Here is a 17,663-nt window from a genome sequence, read left to right on the forward strand (position 1 = left end):
AACACGGTGCCTCATGCATGATTGTGCTCAACCCCTGGCCCACAGCCCCAGCTCTGAAAATTATTTTGAAGATTTTGTTGTAGCCCTTTTACTTTAAAAGTAGAGTTTTTTTTTTTTAACTATAACATAGGTTTTTATTTTGTTTTGTTTGAGTCAGGGTCTTGATGTTTGGTCCAAGCTGACCTTGAACTCATGATGCTCCTACCTCAGCTTCCTAAGTCCTGTGATTAAAAGTGTGTGCCACCATGGCCAATTTATAAATTAGTGTTTTTAAGCCATAACGACCTATACAAAAAATAAATACAAATTTGATTTTTTCAAGAAGATTAGTATTTACATTATGTATATGTGGACCCTGTTTGTGGGTAAATGCATGAGTTCAAGTGCCCATGGAGGCCCAAGAGTCATCTCTTGGAGCTGGAGGTACAGGTTGATGTAGATGTTGGGGACCTCACCCATGTCCTCTGAAAGCGATACAAGCTCTTTACCCACTGAGTCATCTCTGCTGCCCCCTATTTACTTGACTTTAAATGTTGTGAGCAGTCTATCAGGCCTGGGCTAATTAGTTCTGTACAACAGGATGGATGCCACAGCCAAAGATCCATGGACTAGCTGATCCGTGGGCTGTCAGGCTGTCAGATCCATGGACTAGCTGATCCGTGGGCTGTCAGGCTGTCAGATCCATGGACTAGCTGATCCGTGGGCTGTCAGATCCATGGACTAGTTGATCCGTGGGCTGTCAGGCTGTCAGATCCATGGACTAGCTGATCCGTGGGCTGTCACATCCGTGGGCTGTCACATCCGTGGGCTGGTGTTCTTGGTGTGGAGTGAATAATTCCTAGGTGTTTACAAACTTCTCTGTGCCTAGATAATAATCAGTGCTCCAGTGCTGATTGGTCATCTGGTCCACCACACTTAGTGTTTCTTGTACCAAGCGGGAATTCAGTGAGTTGTATGAATAAGAAGCCCACACCCAATAAAAATGAAATCTAACTCTGTGGAAAGAAACTTTAGGCCAGATTGTTTTATTGTTTCTCTAGACTGTGCTCTTGCCTCCATGTCTGTGGAGCTGGGGCTGTAGGCGTGCACACAGAGTCTGCCAAGCGGGTTTCTTGACCATAGACTAGACTTCTTTGGATTTGCTTGTCTAACTTTTCCTCATTCTTCAGGTCTAGTTTACTCTCTAGAAGCCTTCCTTATTCTCACCTCATCCCACTGCCTCCCAAATCTGGTCTAGCTGTCTCTTCTGAGTATTTCCCCTACCTTTGTACCCAGCACACTTTCATGTTTTGTTGTGTTTGTATGTGATTTTCGAGACTAGATCTCATGGAGCCCAGGCTAACCTTGAACTCATTGAGTAGATTGTTTTGGTCTTTCCCATAGGCTGAGAACTCTGAGGGCAAGGTTCTTTCTGCTCACCCTGTAGCATCCAGCACAGTGCTTGGCCTCACTAAATGCTTGTTTGATAATTTGTTACATAAAAATTGTAGGAGGCTATCACCCTGGGCTGAGCTCCTGCCCTGGGTCCCAGCAGACCAGGCTAAAAGTTACTCCAGCCAAAGGCAACAAATCCAGACTAAGTTATTTGGCCTTTCAGAAATAAGAGGTAATAATAAGAGATAATTCCCCCCAATAGGCCAATTTTAATAGGCCTAATAATGAGGTTTCCTCTGCTTTAATCTTTACAGAAGCAAATTACTTGAAATAACCTAAGGTATTTTGTCTTTATCATACAGAGAAAGTTGGGGAGGTTGTCGTTTGTTTAATTTTATGGGTATGGGTATCTTGACTGCATGTATTGTCTGTGCACTATGTAAGTACAGTGTCTGCAGGGCCCAGAGGAGGACATTGGATCCTCTGGAGCTGAAGTTAAACAGTCATGAACTGACATGCAGGTGCTGAGAACTAAATCAGTGTCCTCTGGAAAAGCGGCCAGTGCCCTTAACCACTGAGCCCTCTCTCCAGCCCCCAGGTTTTTGTTTGTTTTTATGATTCTGGGAACTGAACCCTGGGCCGCACACATCCAGGCGAGCCTGTGCTATGGAAATGCACTCCCACCCGCTTCAAGGGAATTCGCTTTGAAATAACAAATACGCTTTTCATTCTCTGTGCTTTTTGCCGCTTTTCTCTGACTATAGAACTGACTTCACTCTGCAGCCCACTGGAGCACCTATTTGCGCAGTGTGATTCGAGAATCACAAAGCCAGTTAAGATCTTGAACGTGTGCCAGCCTTATTTATTAGTGGTCTTATCTGAGTGCTGGGCTGGGCACTGTGGCTTCAGGCATCAGGTCAGCTGTTCTGCTCAAGTGCTTTCAAGAACTTGAGACCTATTTCACTCCCACCAGGAAAGAAGAGCCCTGCATTGTTTGCTTGGGGCAGGGCTGGAAGGGCTTTCACAGCCAATGTCCCTCGGAAGGATGTTCCTCTAATGCCACGATGCCACTACAAAGATGAGAATTGAGAGCCAAGGGTTCGCTCATTGGATCTTGCTCTGTTTGGCTTGTTCATTTAATGAGTATTATCTGCTGATAAACACCTATTTATGTCAAGGGATTAGAGGCAATGGGAGATTCTAGAACAGCAGTTATGACAGGTGAGATAAGGGACAATGTGAATATAATAAAGAGAAGGGAACAGTCGATGGCATAGGTAAATGATACTCCAACAAGTACGTGCCTGCTCCGCCTTTGTTCTTTTTCCTGGGGACAGATGCTCTGGGCTTGACCCGTTGTGGTTTCTTCATTCTCCATCTTGCTTGATATCATTTTCACCTTCTTCCTGGTAGCAGCTTGCATTTACCTCTTCCTGGTCTTGTTGATTGATGGTCTGGGTTTGTCAATGGATGGTCCCGGCTTGTTTAGGGTTTCAAACCCATGGCCACAGCCAGTCCTTTAGCAGTATCCTATTCAATGGCAGGACCAGCTATTGAGGTACAAAACACTAAAGAGAGTGTGTTGGGGAGAGAGGTAAACATTCATGACTTAGATAAAAACTAAGAAATAATATATACTTAGAAAACGTGTGCTCCAAAGGCTGTGTGCGTACTGGCTTGCACACAATTATGCAAATAGTTGACAACTTTTCTTGTGAATATGAACCTCACCTTTTGACTTCACTGATTGGTTCGGGCCTGTTTTGAAAATTACACGGTCATATCTTGCCGGTGGGTTAGCAACGTAGTGAGTCACAACTGGCCCATCACATGCTACAGACATCAGCGGTGCCACAGTGCTTCAGGCATGGTGAAGGCAGATAAGGTTCTTAAAACACTGTAAATAGCAGTATAGTTTTATTTTTAATTTTCTCACAGTGGTGCAGACCAAATCTTGGGCCTGGGGCATGCTAACCAGGCTGTATCCTTGAGCTATATAAATGTAGCCCAGAATATCTGGGTATCTTCATAAACATTTAGAGAGAATGTGTTTGAAAGCCATTGTGGAGAATGTGGGCGGGCCAGTTCCGAGTAGAACCGCTTCCAGATTCCCTCCATGGCTGTGGTAGTCTACCGGTTAGCCCACATGTGCTAACGTGAGTCTGTTGGGTGTTTTACAGATAGAAGCCCATTTTAATCAAACTCTTGGGGTTCCTGGTTTCCATAATATATTTCCCAAACACTGGCTGACCTACATCAGAGAAAGACTAGTTTTCCAATGTAGGCAAATAAATAAATTAACACAAATCATTTGCCAAGTGACCTCATTACTTCACCCCACTGTGGACTCTGAGAGGGGCTGGGGTTATGTGTTTTACGGGTGCTGTGGTGTTTTATAATCCTTAGGGAGGTGAGACCTGTGGTGCACATGTGTGTCTGCCATCTGAAATGGGGCAAAGATTTGTCTTTGGCAAATCCCTTTTGTCTTGGTAACAACAGCAGCCTCATAAAAAGTACAGCCTGCAATAGCAACAATGTAGCAATCCTGTTGAGCGTGACATTTTTCTGAGCCTTCTGTCTGTTCCGAATTTTATAATGGGTTAGTAGAAAAGATAAGAAACTTACCTCAAAAATAGTTTTGTTAAGTAACTCCTGAGAGGGCACTTGTGTTTCTGTGGCTTTTAATGCTACATTTTACTTGGTTGGCTGTTGTTTTCTCCAGATTTCTCTGCGGTCACATCAACTGTGTTCTGCAGAACTGCTGTAGAGAAGTGTGCCAAAGGATGATACTCATTGTGGTTCTACCCACTGAGAACCAATTAGTCATGCTAAGGTTGCTTAAATGGTGAAAGATAGGTCTGAGCTGGTGACATGGCTCTACAGGTAACAGTGCTTGCCACTGAGCCTAACGACCTGAGTTCAAGCACCCGAGTGTGCATGGTGGCCTGAGAGAGCCACACCCAACACGTTGTCCTCTGACCTCTGTGCACACTGTGGTGCACATGCATACCTCCCTGCACCTCTCTGTCTCTGTCTCTCTCTGTCTCTCTTATACACACACACATACACACACACACGTTTAAAATGTTGGTGAGAGATTGTAGTCTATTATTATTATTATTATTAAAGATTTCTGCCTCCTCCCCCTCCCCCGATCAAGTCCCCCTCCCTCATCAGCCCGAAGAGCAAAAGGGGTCGTAAAGCAGGCTGGACCCTGCAATGATAGTAAGATAAGGCACTCTTGAGCCGACTGCTTGCTCAGATTACTGCGCTCAGGCTTGAGAAAACTCGCAAGTGTTCTGCTTCTCTCTGTCGTACTGGTTTCCTTAAAGTTAAATGTACAGTGAATTGTAGGGCGCTTCTTGGAAAAACCTATTACTGAGCGAGTACAGAATGTGAATCATTCCTTGCCTGAAATACAGGACCGATGTTTACAGGGCAATTGTCCAAAACAGTCCTGCCTGGCTGGAGAGCGTTTCACTTTTAGCCTGTGTTGCTTAAAACATAAGCCGTTTTGTACACAGGAAACCCACTGAAAGTTAAACATTCTCCTGAGACTCCTATAGAACATTTATGGTTTTATGACTTATTGTTTCTAGCAAAAGTATCTTGACAGCCTTAAATATTTTCAGAGTTGTGCTGTATGCAGAAGACTATGAATATTTTACACACTGAGATGCCAGAGCATGTGAAAAGCATTACTGTCTTCAGTTTTCCCAGAAATTAGCCAAGCTACTGATGAAAAGCGGAGAAACCCAGTATGGGGTGGGCAGTTCTTCCTGGAGAGGGACATCTGCGGCTGCCCGAGTCCCTGAGCCCCGTCCTTTCAACTGCACTCCGTTCTTATATGCAGAGCTTCCGTTAGATGAACTTAAGAGCATTTAAGACAGTAGGACAGACTTTTGTCATATGGTTTAAATCTACACGTTAGACAGTTTAACAGGGTTTTTGTTTTGTTTTTTGTTTTTCCAGTCGGGGCTTTGTTGTTTCCCAACACTGAGAAAGTCGGTTCACATATCAGCTCACAGTTTCAAAGTTTCAGCCTATGCTCACTGGCCCCGATCATAGTGGCTCCGGTGAGGCAGAAAGTTATGGGATGGGGTTAGGGACTACAGAGCAAGCCGCTCAGCTGTGTCCCCTGAGAAATAGAGAGTTCGTTTTGTTTGTTTGTTTGTTTGTTTTTTTAACAAAGCCTTCTGCTGGCTCCAAAACCCACAATGGATTTCTCCACAGATAGTCAGCCCTTGTGATCCCAAAGCACCTGTGTCTACAGCACCCTGGACTGGGGACTCTTTAGATTTCTTTCCTGTGATAAAGTCCCCTGAGGAAAGGTATCTTGGCTCACAGTTCCAGAGAAATGGTGTCCATGCTGGTGAGGAAGGCCCGGCACCAGGAACAGAAGGCTGGCTGATCTCCTAACCCACACTCTGGAAGCAGAAAAAGCAGGGCCTGGTTCAGTGTACGACCTCAAAGCCCACCCTAGCGGTGTTCTTCCTCCAGTGAGACTGAACCTTCTAAAGGTTCCACGACATTCCCAAAGTGTGCTGCCAGCCAGGGACATGGGAGCCTATGAAGGGTGTCTTGTAATCAAACCACAACAGGGACCAAGCTGTCAACACAAGAGTTTTAGGGACTGTTGCAGTTTTAAACGATGACAAGCTCCCAAGTAGAAAGGACCGTGACTAATGTGTGGATAGACTGTTGTAACTTGATCTCACGATCCCCGGTCACAAACTTTGGAGATGACAGCATGATGTCCCAGTGTCCAAAAGCTGGGTGCCCAGAACTACGGAAACACTGTTGATTCAAACTATCAGGTGCCAAAGTTAAAAGACCAACTTCTCAGAAGCTAAATCATTTAAGAAAAGTTTATGTGTAGAGATTTGTAAAAGAGTCCAAGGAAGATTTATCAAGCTGGGTGGTGATGGTGCACGCTTTTAATCCCAGCACTTGGGAGGCAGAGGCAGGTGGATCTCTGTGAGTTCGAGACCAGTCTGATGTGGGATTTCCCTCCGTATGCTGTGAATAAAGGAACTGGTTAGTTAATAAAGGCACTGCTTTGGGCCTATAGCAGAGCTATAGCGGAACAGAGCTAGGTGGGGAAAACTAAACCGAATGCTGGGGAAAAGCGGGCACCACTGGAGACAAACATGCTGAAACTTTGCTGGTAGGCCATGTCCTCGTGGTGATGCCAGATTATTGGAGAAGGGGTAAATTAAGATGTAGGAGTTAGCCAATAAGAAGCTAGAGCTAATGAGCCCAGCAATGAAAACAATGATTTAAATAATATAGTTTCTGTGTGATTATTTCGGGGCTAAGTGGCCGAAAACTAACTAGTGGCCTTCTTACTACACACAGCCAATCCCAGAGAATCCAGCACAGAGAATCCCTGTCTCAGAAAACAAAAAACAAAAATAATAATCAAATTAAGAAAAGTAGGGGGGGAAAGCCCTATAGCATTACCGAAGCCACCAAATTTATGATTTTCTTCACAGTAGGAAACAATTTAAATAATAACCATATCTGAAAGAGTCAGCGTTGCCCAGGTTGGGGATGGGGATGCAGTGCCTCAAGAGATTTATACGGGAGACTGGAGGTTTCATTCACTTGGCAAATGAACTAGCCGTGTGACTTTTTGAGGCTATTTTATATCAGTATTTTATTTCATTGTCGATGATCCCTAAGATGGCCTTCAAGGGTTCAGTGGTTAAACCTGCAGGACTTCTGGAACCCAGGAAATTCCCATTCTCCTAGTTATAGTGTATTAGAGAGAAAGATACCCAGCAAAATCAGCAACTGATAAGGCACACGAGGACCTAGCATGGTGGTGGTGGTGGTGGTGGTGGTGTGTGTGTGTGTGTGTGTGTGTGTGTGTGTGTGAACACCCAGCACTCTGGAGGCCAAGGCAGGAGGAGTTCTGGGCCAGCCAGGACTACCTAAGAAAACCTGTCTCAACCTCCCATCTCTCAAAGTCACATAAGCCAGAGACTGGACAGCAGGCTGGAGCTTTTAGGTTGTTTTCTGTTTTATTGGTTTTTTTCTTCCTTCAGTGAAGTTACACAAATGGCCTTCCATTCGCCCAGCGGACTTTGTGATACTATCCTGAGTTTGACCAACAGGAAGCTCCTCTAAGCCCTGGTCCATCAGTCACACGGGCATGGCTGTCAGCCTGGGTGACTGACCTTCAGCGTCCTGCTCCACCAGCAGTCAAGCTGATACTGCCCAGGTCCCCACGATAAGTCATATTGTTATCTTGGGCTATTGGCCACAGCCAAAGGCCCCGAGTAAACAGAAACACTCCTATCAGGCAGAAACTTCCAAGACTTAAAAGTCACCTTCCAGGAGCTGGAAGAGCTTGGAACGCGGCAGTGAAGCCCTGTGCTGCTGATCTCCACAGCTGGGTTGCATCCTAACTCTGGAGTGTGATGGCCACCGTGACTGTCACAGCCTCTCCAGATTTCCTACTGCATAGACGAACCATCTAGAGCTATTTTCTTGATTCTCTCTGTCTCAGGTTCCTGTTGCTATGATAAAACAAGACCGAAATCAACTTAGACAGGAAAGGATTTATTTCACCGTATGGTTTATTCTATCATCCAGGGAAGTCAAGGCAGGATCCTGGAGGGAGGAGCTGAGGCAGAGACCATGGAGGGGTGCTGCCAAGTTTAGAGGTAGCTTTGGTGTTGTGTGAAGTAAAGCCATAAGGTTGTGGTTACATTTAAGAACCATTCCACCCGCCTCTGCCAGTTACCTGGACTGGGCTGTTTGAGAATGGGTTTGTCTTGTCCCACCTCCATTAAGGAGATCTGTGGCATGGACAGGATAGGAAAGGGGCCGACTCTAACTGGCTCTCCCGAAATAGCCACGGGGCCATGATGAGCAAGCACGCGCAGTGAAGGCACTAATGCCGAGTAGAAACACTGGCCACATGATTTGGATCATTTGCTGGCAATGTAGTCCCCGGTGCAACAAAGTCCAGGAGGAGGCCGTGGGGCTCTGCCCTCATGCCTGGACTAATGCCATATCTCTAGAACAACTCGTCATCTCAGGAGCGAGAGCTTCTGAAAAGAATAAGAAGTATCCCCCTCCCTCTCCTCACTCCTCCCCCTCTCTACCCGTTCCTCTCTTCCTCCCACTTCTCTCCTTCCTTCCCTCCCCTGTCTTGCCCTCTCCCTTTTGCCATGGATAACAGCAAGAGCTCCATGTCAGGGGCTGACGCCTGGACCTGGGCTCCTCTGCCTGCAGAGCTGTGAACCGATGTCTGTTCTTTGTGACTTATCCGGCCCGTCCTTTTGCGTCTACAGCAGCTGTGTGCACGCATCCGTCACTGCATTTGACTGACTCAGGACTAGAGTCTCTTCAGACTAGCTTCTAAGTAATGTCTGGCTGTGGGAAGCGCTTTATAAAAGGTGTCTTACTTGGGAGGTAGAGGCAGGAAAATTAGGAACTTAAAGTCATCCTCAGGTATATAGCAAGTTCAAAATAAGCCCCGGCTATGTGAGGGACAGGCAGATCTCTGAATCTGGGGCCAGCCTGGTCTACAGAGAGAGTTCCAGGACAGCCAGGGCTACACAGAAAAATCCTGTCTTGAAAAACAAACAAAACCAGAGAAATTTACTTTGAAGGATAATTTATAAGTAACTCCAATTTTTCAAAGGACTGCCTCATAAAAATACAAAAGGTTTACCGACATCGCCAAGTCTGCAATTGTTCGTGGCAGAAATGATGATCACACATGCTTGTCGTCATCGTGGCAGAGGTCACCACAGATCCTGCTGTCACCATCGCCAGCACTGGCAATAGGGGGGTTTCATGGTGTCACCATCGCCAGCACTGGCAGAGGGTTTCATGGTGTCACCATCGCCAGCACTGGCAATAGGGGGGTTTCATGGTGTCACCATCGCCAGCACTGGCAATAGGGGGGTTTCATGGTGACAAAGCTTAAGGTTCTGTTTTTTAAATTTTTTTATTTCTAAATACTTTACATTTTTATTTTTACAAACCTTGTTTTTAAAAGTTAAATCGGGGGGCTGGAGAGATGGCTCAGTGGTTAAGAGCACTGACTGCTCCTCCAGAGGACCCGGGTTCAATTCCCAGCACCCACATGGCAGCTCGCAGCTGTCTGTAGCTCCAGTTCAAGAGAATCTGACATTGTTATACCAACGTGCATGAAATAAAGTTTAAAAAAAAGTTAAATCGGTTATTTGGCAATTTTATATATTTTATAAAACACCCTGATCATTTCCCTCACCCCACTCCCATCTCTTCCCCAGCAGCCCCCCTTCTCCACCAGTCTCTTCCTAGATCCATGGCTTTTGGGTTGTTCTGTGACCCATTCTGTTTAATCAGGGTCCTTGTGTGACCTTTGTCTTGGAATTATCCACTAGAGTCTGGTGGGGTCCCTAGGGGGTACACAACTAAAGGCAATGACTCCCCGTGCCTTCGACACTATCAGTGTGGGTAGGGAACTCCAGGCCCCCCTCCATATGTGTCTGGCTGTTGAAGGGACCATGTTTGTGTGTGCACAGCCGGTCATCTACAGTTGTTGAGAGGCCGATTACTGTGGCTGTGTGTTGCTAAAAGATGACATTTCCCAACCCCTTTCCACTCTTCAGATTCTTGCTTTCCACCCCCTCATGGGCGTGTCCCTTGAGCCGTGATGGGAATGGTATAAACGTCCTGTTTCGGGTTGAGCACTCAACTGCCACGCGTTCTCGGCTTTGTTTCCTTGGGTTTCATTGTTTCAGATGAAAATGAATGACAGCGGTCTGCTTTGGTTGGCTTTCTGTCTGACTACAGGGTGCTTGCTTCTCACTGCGGCAGGGCAGTGTGTCGGTTCCATGCATGCTTCCTTGCTTCTTGGTGGTTATAAAACCTTGCTATGAACAAACGCTGGGATGATCTTCCATTATTTGAGGGGAAATACATAATATTATGGGGGACAAAAAAGATTGGGCAGCAAACTCTTGAATGAAAACTCATCTTTTATGGAAGGTCTAATAGAGAGACATTCTGACAGCAACAGAGAATAAAGTTTTGACAGAAAAAAGATCTCTCTCTCTCTCTGAGCACAGCACTGCAGAAAGAAAAGCACAAACAGGATTCTACAACTCGCTGACTCCTACAATATGGAGAAGACGGGCTTCATTCTCCCCCTCTTTCAGGGAGGATATTGGACTTGTTCACTAGTATTTTTCAAATTCCAGCACATTCCGTGGTGAGTCGGGACGTTGGTTTGCTGAGTTACCACCAAGAGTGTCTTTGTAATGAACTAGATGGAGGGAAACATCCTCCGAGTGCACTACACGCAGAGCCAGCAATGACAAACATTTTCCCTTGGGGTGAACTTTTGACACGGAAGCAACAAAAGATTGGAAGGCCTAGGGTTCCAGAAACAAGGTGAATCCAGGCCCAAGTGGTTTGCTTCCTTAGCCACTTTCAATTTGGTCTTGGTGGTGCTTTGGGTCTAGAACCCAAACATGACAAAGAGGGGTCAAAGAAGAGTCTTAAAGACCATGGTTCAAGATAATGAATGGCAGATTTGGATCTAAAGTCTGAAAACCAGGCATGATGGCTCACAACTGCAATCCCAACACTTGGGAGACCGAGGCAGGAGGATTGCCATAAATTTGAGGCCAGCCGGCTCTACAGTCTTGAAAAAAAAAAATTGAAATACACATTGACTTTCTGCTGGTTGAGGAGATGTATGAAGGGGTCTGGGGGCTGACTGGAATAGAAGGGTAAAATCTGTAGTATTGTAATTCTGTTAGGAAAACTGAGGGAGTACAAGACAGGTCCCTTCCTAGATTGTTTGCCAGATTCTGAACCAACACAGCCTGAAAATCATGTTTGAAATCTTGGAAAAACAGAAGTTCAAAGATGAGTGGAGAGAAAAGCCGAGCTGTCAATCAAGAGTCTCAGGAGGCCATGCCTGAGAACAGAGCAGTGGGGCAAAGGGACGGAGGGGACATGATGCTCCGGGGAGGACAAAGTACTGGGAAATGTTTGCCCAGTTTTCCTCTTAAAACACTGGCCAGGGTTTTGAAGCTGCATGACTCAAGAGGCTAACGAGCCAAACTAAAATGTCTAAGGGGCAGTAAAGGGCAGGACTAAATAAATTGTGTGTGCACGCACGCACACGCTCACGTACATATTCACATGTAGGGGCTATGCATGGATGTGGTATGGTCTGCTGTGTGAGCTGACCCTAGGCTAACATCAGGAATACGCCTCTATTGTTCTCCATCTTACTCATTGAAAGAGGTTCTCTCAGTCATACCCCGAACTTGCTGATACAGTTAGTTTGGCTAGCTAGCTTGCTCTGGGCTGGAATTATAGGCAGACTGCCATGCCTTCTTAGCATTTATATGGGCAATGGGGATCTAAACTCAGGTCCTCATGCATACACAGCAGGCCCTTTATTCAAAGCTTATGTGATTCAACTAAAGCAGGGTTTAGAGAAAAACATACAATGTTCAATGCGCTATCATGAAGGGCTGGCAAGGTAGCTCGTTGGTGAAGCACTTGCCTACTATGTGTGAAGCCCTGCAATAGACCCCCCCCTAGAACTGCGGAGGAAAGATAGATACAATAAAACAGATTATATGAATCTCAAGAGCTAGAAAAACAAAAGCAAATTAAAGCTGAGATCTAAAAGCAATAATAAGTGATGAACTGAAATCAACCAAAGGCATAAGTAACCTTAAAAATCAATATATTAATTATTTAATAACATAAATGAAATTGGTGCATTCCCAAGACAGATTGAGATAAAAGAACAAATAGAGAAGCCATGACTATCAATGTAAAAGCATACAGCCTTATGCATTCTATACACACTACAGTGTTGAGGCTTTAAAATGTCAAGAGAATGAAAAATGGCCCATAGGATGAAGGAAATGTTTGTAAGGTATATCTGATAAATGATACATATATAGAAGGTACAAAGAACACTTTCAGGCTGGGTGTGGTGACTCAAATCTATAATCCCCAAACTTGGGAGGTGAAGGCAGGAAGATTAGGAATTCAAGGCCAGCCTCAGCTACATGGGGATTTTTAATGCAGTCTGGGATTTTTTTTTTTAAGGGAACACTTGCAACTCATAAGAAGAAAAAAAAGGGAGAGAAGGAGTGGGAGGAGGAAGGAGGTCAACATTGAACTCATCAACAGATGGCCAATGTCGGTGACCACCAGGAAGGCAAATGAAAATCATATCACTTCATACCAAGTGCCGTAGCTTGAGCCAAAAGTAACAAGTTTGTTAAGGCTGCAGAGAAACTGACCCTCGCACCGTACAAAAGGAAGGTGTATTTAACCATGCTGCTACTTTGGAAAACATCTGGCAGTTGCTCACAAAGTTCAAACAGTTAGCATTTGACCCAGCAGCTCCATTCCCATGTATGTACCCCAGGGGAATGGAAACCTTTTTACACAGATACCTGAACCTTCAGACCAGTGTTCACAATAGTCGCGACTGGAAACAGCTCAGCAGCCGCTGCAATGCTACGAAGTCATATGTGGAATGATACTGAGACGCTGGAAAGGAATGGAGTACCAGCACCATTACACGTGCTTGTGATCTCGGCACCGGGAGACTGAGGCAAGGGGATGGGAAAAACCCAGCCCGGACTTTATAGAAAGACCTCGTCTCAGAAACAAACCAAAGAGGAGTCCTATGTCAGTACGTGCTATAACATGGATGAGTCTTAAAAAACATTCTGCTAAATCAAAGAAGCCAACCCATAAAAGACCACATGGGGTGTGATTTCCTGTATACGAAATGTCCAGAATGGACAAATAAATGTTGATGGCACAAAGGGGATTGGTGGGTGCCTTCTGCTGGGAGGGGATGACTTAGAGAACGGGGACAGATGCCAATTAGAACACTTTGCCTTTGGGGTGGGGAGGTCAGAGGCTCTGAAGTTGATCGTGGTAATGGCTGTACGACCCTGAAGACACCAAGACCACTCACTGAACATTCTACATGGGATTAGCTGTATACAGTGGGAATTGTATCGCCACTAAACTGTTCAAGGTATGGAAGACCTTCAAAATTAGTTTAATTATGTGTTTCAGGTATGAAATGGTCTGTTAAAAAACTTACTAATGTAGCGCAACGCCTGCTCTTCATGTCATGTGCAGTTTGCAAGTCAGGCAAGGGCCTGAAATTGAAACACACAAAGACACACACACACATACACGGGTGCCAAGAATGCCCCTTTATTGTGTTATAGGGCAGCTTATATAGGGTCTCCTTCCACGCCCTAACTCTCAGCTGCAACCCTCCCCCCAAAACCACTCCTCTGCATCAGGAACTCCTGAGGGTCTCGTGATCAGAGCAGCTGCAAAACAAGTTGTCTGCTCAGAGCAGCTGCAAGCATAGGAAAACAAGTTGTTTACTCCAGCAGGCAGGGTCACAGGAAACTCAGGGTCTGGGGATCCACAGTCCCCAATAATTAAAATAGGCACAAAATAAAATAGACAATATGAGTTGTCACACATATAATTTTTTAAATATTTTTATTTTGTATTGTTACGGTGTTTGTATGATTATGAGGCCAGAGGACCACTTACAGGAGTTGGTTCTTTCCATATGCCGTGGCATCTGGGGAGACTTCCACAATGCTTTTACCCGCTGGATCAACTCACCAGTCTTCATTTGTAGCTTTAAAGAGCTAAATCTAAAGGGGTTGAAGAGATGACTCAGTGGTCAAGACTGTGGAGAGCTCTTCAGAGGATCAGAGTTTCATTCCCAGCACCAACATGATGGCTCACAACTCTCTGTAACTCTAGTTCCGGGAATTTGATGCACTTTTCTGGCCTCCCTGGGCACTGCGTGCATATGGTGCACATACATACACACACGGAGACAGAACACATATGAATAATGTAAAAATAAACATAAGTCAATTTCACAGAAATAAACCCATTCTGTAACTGAAACCCTTTCTATAAAGAAAGCTTAAAGTCAAAATGTTTTAAAGTGATTTTTCCTGAAAATTTAATGAGAAAAGAATACAAGCCGCATGCTTTGTTTTTCAAATGCAGAGAAGAGACTCAGTGGCTTGCTTCCGGAAGCCAGCTTGGTTCGGATCTTGGAATCTAACAAAACTTTTAAGAGAAAAAAACCACAGGCTAGTTCCACTAGTGACTGTAAACACAGAAATTCTGAGCAACGTGTCTATCAGCATCCACCACTGGGATAAGGTTGGGAGAACCAACTTCTAAGGAGGAAGTATTTCTTGCTTAATGGTCCAGAGGTTTACAGTCCTGATGGCCTGGCCCCATTGCTGTGGGCCTGTCGGGAGGAGGCAACGTGATGAGGAGGCTGCTGGCCTTAGGGCAGCAGGGAAACAGAGAGCAGGATTGAGCACTCTCCTAAGCAATGGCCTACTTCCTCCAAGGAGACCCTCCTCCTCCTCCTCCTCCTCCTCCTCCTCCTCCTCCTCCTCCTCTTCCTCCTCCTCAAGTTCCTGCCGTCCCCTGTAGGAGAGGGGCCTACTCTCAACACATGACCATGGGCGTACATTTCAGTTCCAAACCACAGCGCTCCAGCCGTGCTGCTAGAGAAACTCAAGGGACTCAGTCTCATGAAACTCAGTGAGGTCCCCCTGAATGCCTGACACACAGTAGGTGCTTCATACACGTTACCCATTCTCTCCCTCCCCCCACAAACAAGCAGATGTTTGTCTACATCTGCTTACAGATAGGCGCAAGGGCTCAGCCGGCAGCCACTTCCCAGCCAGTTGTCGGGCAAGCCTCTCTTTAGGTCAGTTTTCAGGATACTTGACCATGAAGAAAGTAAACACAGGCTTAAATGTTCTCCCTCAGAGCTGGGAGGTGTTGAGACTCCCCAGGAAGTGACAGCGGAGTGGCTGTCCTCTGGGAGCAGGACCAGTCTGCTGCTCTCTTGGCTGTGGCTGGAATGCAGCTGTCAGGGCAGCTGTTGACCTGTTTGCCCAACTGGAAAAGCTGCTGCCAAGTGGCAAATCCTTTCCAGAAGAACATTTGACTTTGCTGAGAACAATAACAGTGCACTTTATTAGGCTCCAGCAGTGCCAAACATGGCAAACGCATGACTCAGCAGGTTCACGATCTAGTCTGAAATAGATACCCATTCCATTTCTAATGTTTATAAAAAGACTATGCAGACTCCCCAAGAAAGGCTCTGGGCAAGCATCCCCATAGCCTGATTGTTTGTTGCAATGATAACAGATTGGCTTGAGAAAACATATATGAAAGGAATCCAGAAATATAGCCCAGCATGGTACCATACTCCTGCATTCCCAGCCCTGTGGAAGCTGAAGCAGGAGGGTGGGGAGTTCGAGGCCAGCCTGGGTTACATAGTAAGATTCTGTCTGAAAGAGAGGGAGGAGGGGTGGGGAAAGAATGCAGGAAGCAGGAACTTACAGATGTCAAAAGGGGGGAAAGCTGAAATGTTTTTAGTTTCTGTGACATGACATCACTCCAGGACCAATGTAGGTAGCCAAAACACCATCACCAAAGCCCTGCAATGCGGGGGTCCCACAATGGGGGGATCACATCATCAACTTGCATTTTTAATTCTTACCACTAAAGACTTAAGAAACAATTATGTTGAATTTGGCAGATAAGGGTGGGATGGGAAATCAGGGATATTTTACTCTCTGTGGTAAAATCGGAATGTCGATTAGAGGCAGAGAAAATTAAGAAAACACATTTTATTGAATGAGTATGATTTTCTCCAAATCCCAAATGTACAAGGGGCATGTCCAAACTGAGATTCCTGGGAGATTTTCCAGAACCAGAAGCTTGCACCTTCAAAAATGTTTGTGGAGAAATACCCCAGGCTGGAGGAGAGAGGCCGTACACACCCTTTCTGTGGAGAAATACCCGAGGCTGGAGGAGAGAGGCCTTACGCACCATTATCTGGGCTGGAGCGGGGTTTGAGGTCAGCATTTGCTGTCTCTCCCGGCTGTTAGTGTGCACTCCCCACACACCTTTGTGGAGACCACAGTATTGGGGCAGAGAGCACGCGTCTCATTAACCAACTCCGAAGTCAGAGCCAGAGCGCACGTTCTTGAAGATTAGCCTAGTTGACCAAAGATTCAAGGCCAGCAGCGTCTCTAACCTACTTTTTTCTACTGTCCACTAGGCAGTAATTGCAGCAGAAGTCACGTTTTATCTGGCCAGTCCTTCCATTGCAAAAGTGGCGTTGGGGGCTGTTGAAGCAAGTCGGGGTACAGGGCTTGCTGCCAAGCCCGAGCACCTGAGTTCTATCCCTGGGACCCGTGTAAAAAGTCGATGGAAGAAGCCGGGCGGTGGTGGGGCACGCCTTTAATCCCAGCACTCGGGAGGCAGAGGCAGGCGGATCTCTGTGAGTTCCAGACCAGCCTGGTCTACAGAGCAAATTCCAGGACAGGATCCAAAGCCACAGAGAAACCCTGTCTTGAAAAACCAAAAAAAAAGTGGATGGAAGAAGCCGGGCGGTGGTGGCGCACGCCTTTAATCCCAGCACTCGGGGGGCAGAGGCAGGCAGATCTCTGTGAGTTCGAGGCCAGCCTAGTCTACAAGAGCTAGTTCCAGGACAGGAACCAAAAAGCTACGGAGAAACCCTGTCTCGAAAATTTAAAAAAAAAGTGGATGGAAGGAAAAATCAGTTCTACAAAGTCACCTCTGACCTTGACACATACATCGTGGACAGGCACCCATGCCCACACATAGTCCATACACACATGCGCAATGTAAACAGTCGCCCCTTCCCGCAAAGCTGGCCGGACTGACTCTGTGGAGCAGGTTAAAGCCCCACGACTGGATCGGGCCTGCTGAGAGGGTGGTGCTCTTCCTTTTCAGGGATTCGGAGGAGCAAGCAGAACCATGGAGAGTGTGTATAAGTTCTCTTCCACAGAAAGGGTGCAGCTTTTGGAGAAGGACCTGGCTGTAAAGCTAAGCGAGCTGAAGGCCGAGCTGGAAGAACAGGGGCTCCGTCCAGAAACAGCCACCTGGTCCTTCAGGTAAATTTGCACGGTCAAGCTGGGGCTTCTGGGCCTTGCCTCCCGTTCTCATCCTACGTGCTCAGTCTGCCCCGTTCTTTTCCTTCGAGAACAGTTGACATCACGCATACTCAAATACAGGGCACGCAACGGTAGTTTCCAATACCGTTTCCTCCTTGCAGCTACTAACAAGCCCAGCCTTGCTAGGCTGACGGGATCAGATGCGATCTGGGTGCTTAGCGCCAGTGCGGCCACAGAGAACGTGACGTGATGTTTCCCAACCTGTCTTTAATGTTTCTAGAACAGCCACGGTAGACT

At 46.2% G+C, this 17,663-nt stretch overlaps 1 protein-coding gene across 1 annotated transcript in view; it reads left to right on the top strand.

The window, feature by feature from the left end:
• Nucleotides 1-17,663, top strand: part of LOC142833419 (uncharacterized) — a 183,842-nt gene that overhangs the window by 3,937 nt on the left and 162,242 nt on the right. Inside the window, exon 2 of the mRNA XM_075944805.1 lies at nt 17,206-17,366. Coding sequence (XP_075800920.1) covers nt 17,230-17,366 — 137 coding nt within the window. The 5' untranslated portion in view covers nt 17,206-17,229. The remainder of the gene's footprint in view (nt 1-17,205; nt 17,367-17,663) is intronic.

This window comes from Microtus pennsylvanicus, chromosome 1 (genome assembly GCF_037038515.1).
Source record: "Microtus pennsylvanicus isolate mMicPen1 chromosome 1, mMicPen1.hap1, whole genome shotgun sequence".
NCBI lineage: Eukaryota > Metazoa > Chordata > Mammalia > Rodentia > Cricetidae > Microtus > Microtus pennsylvanicus.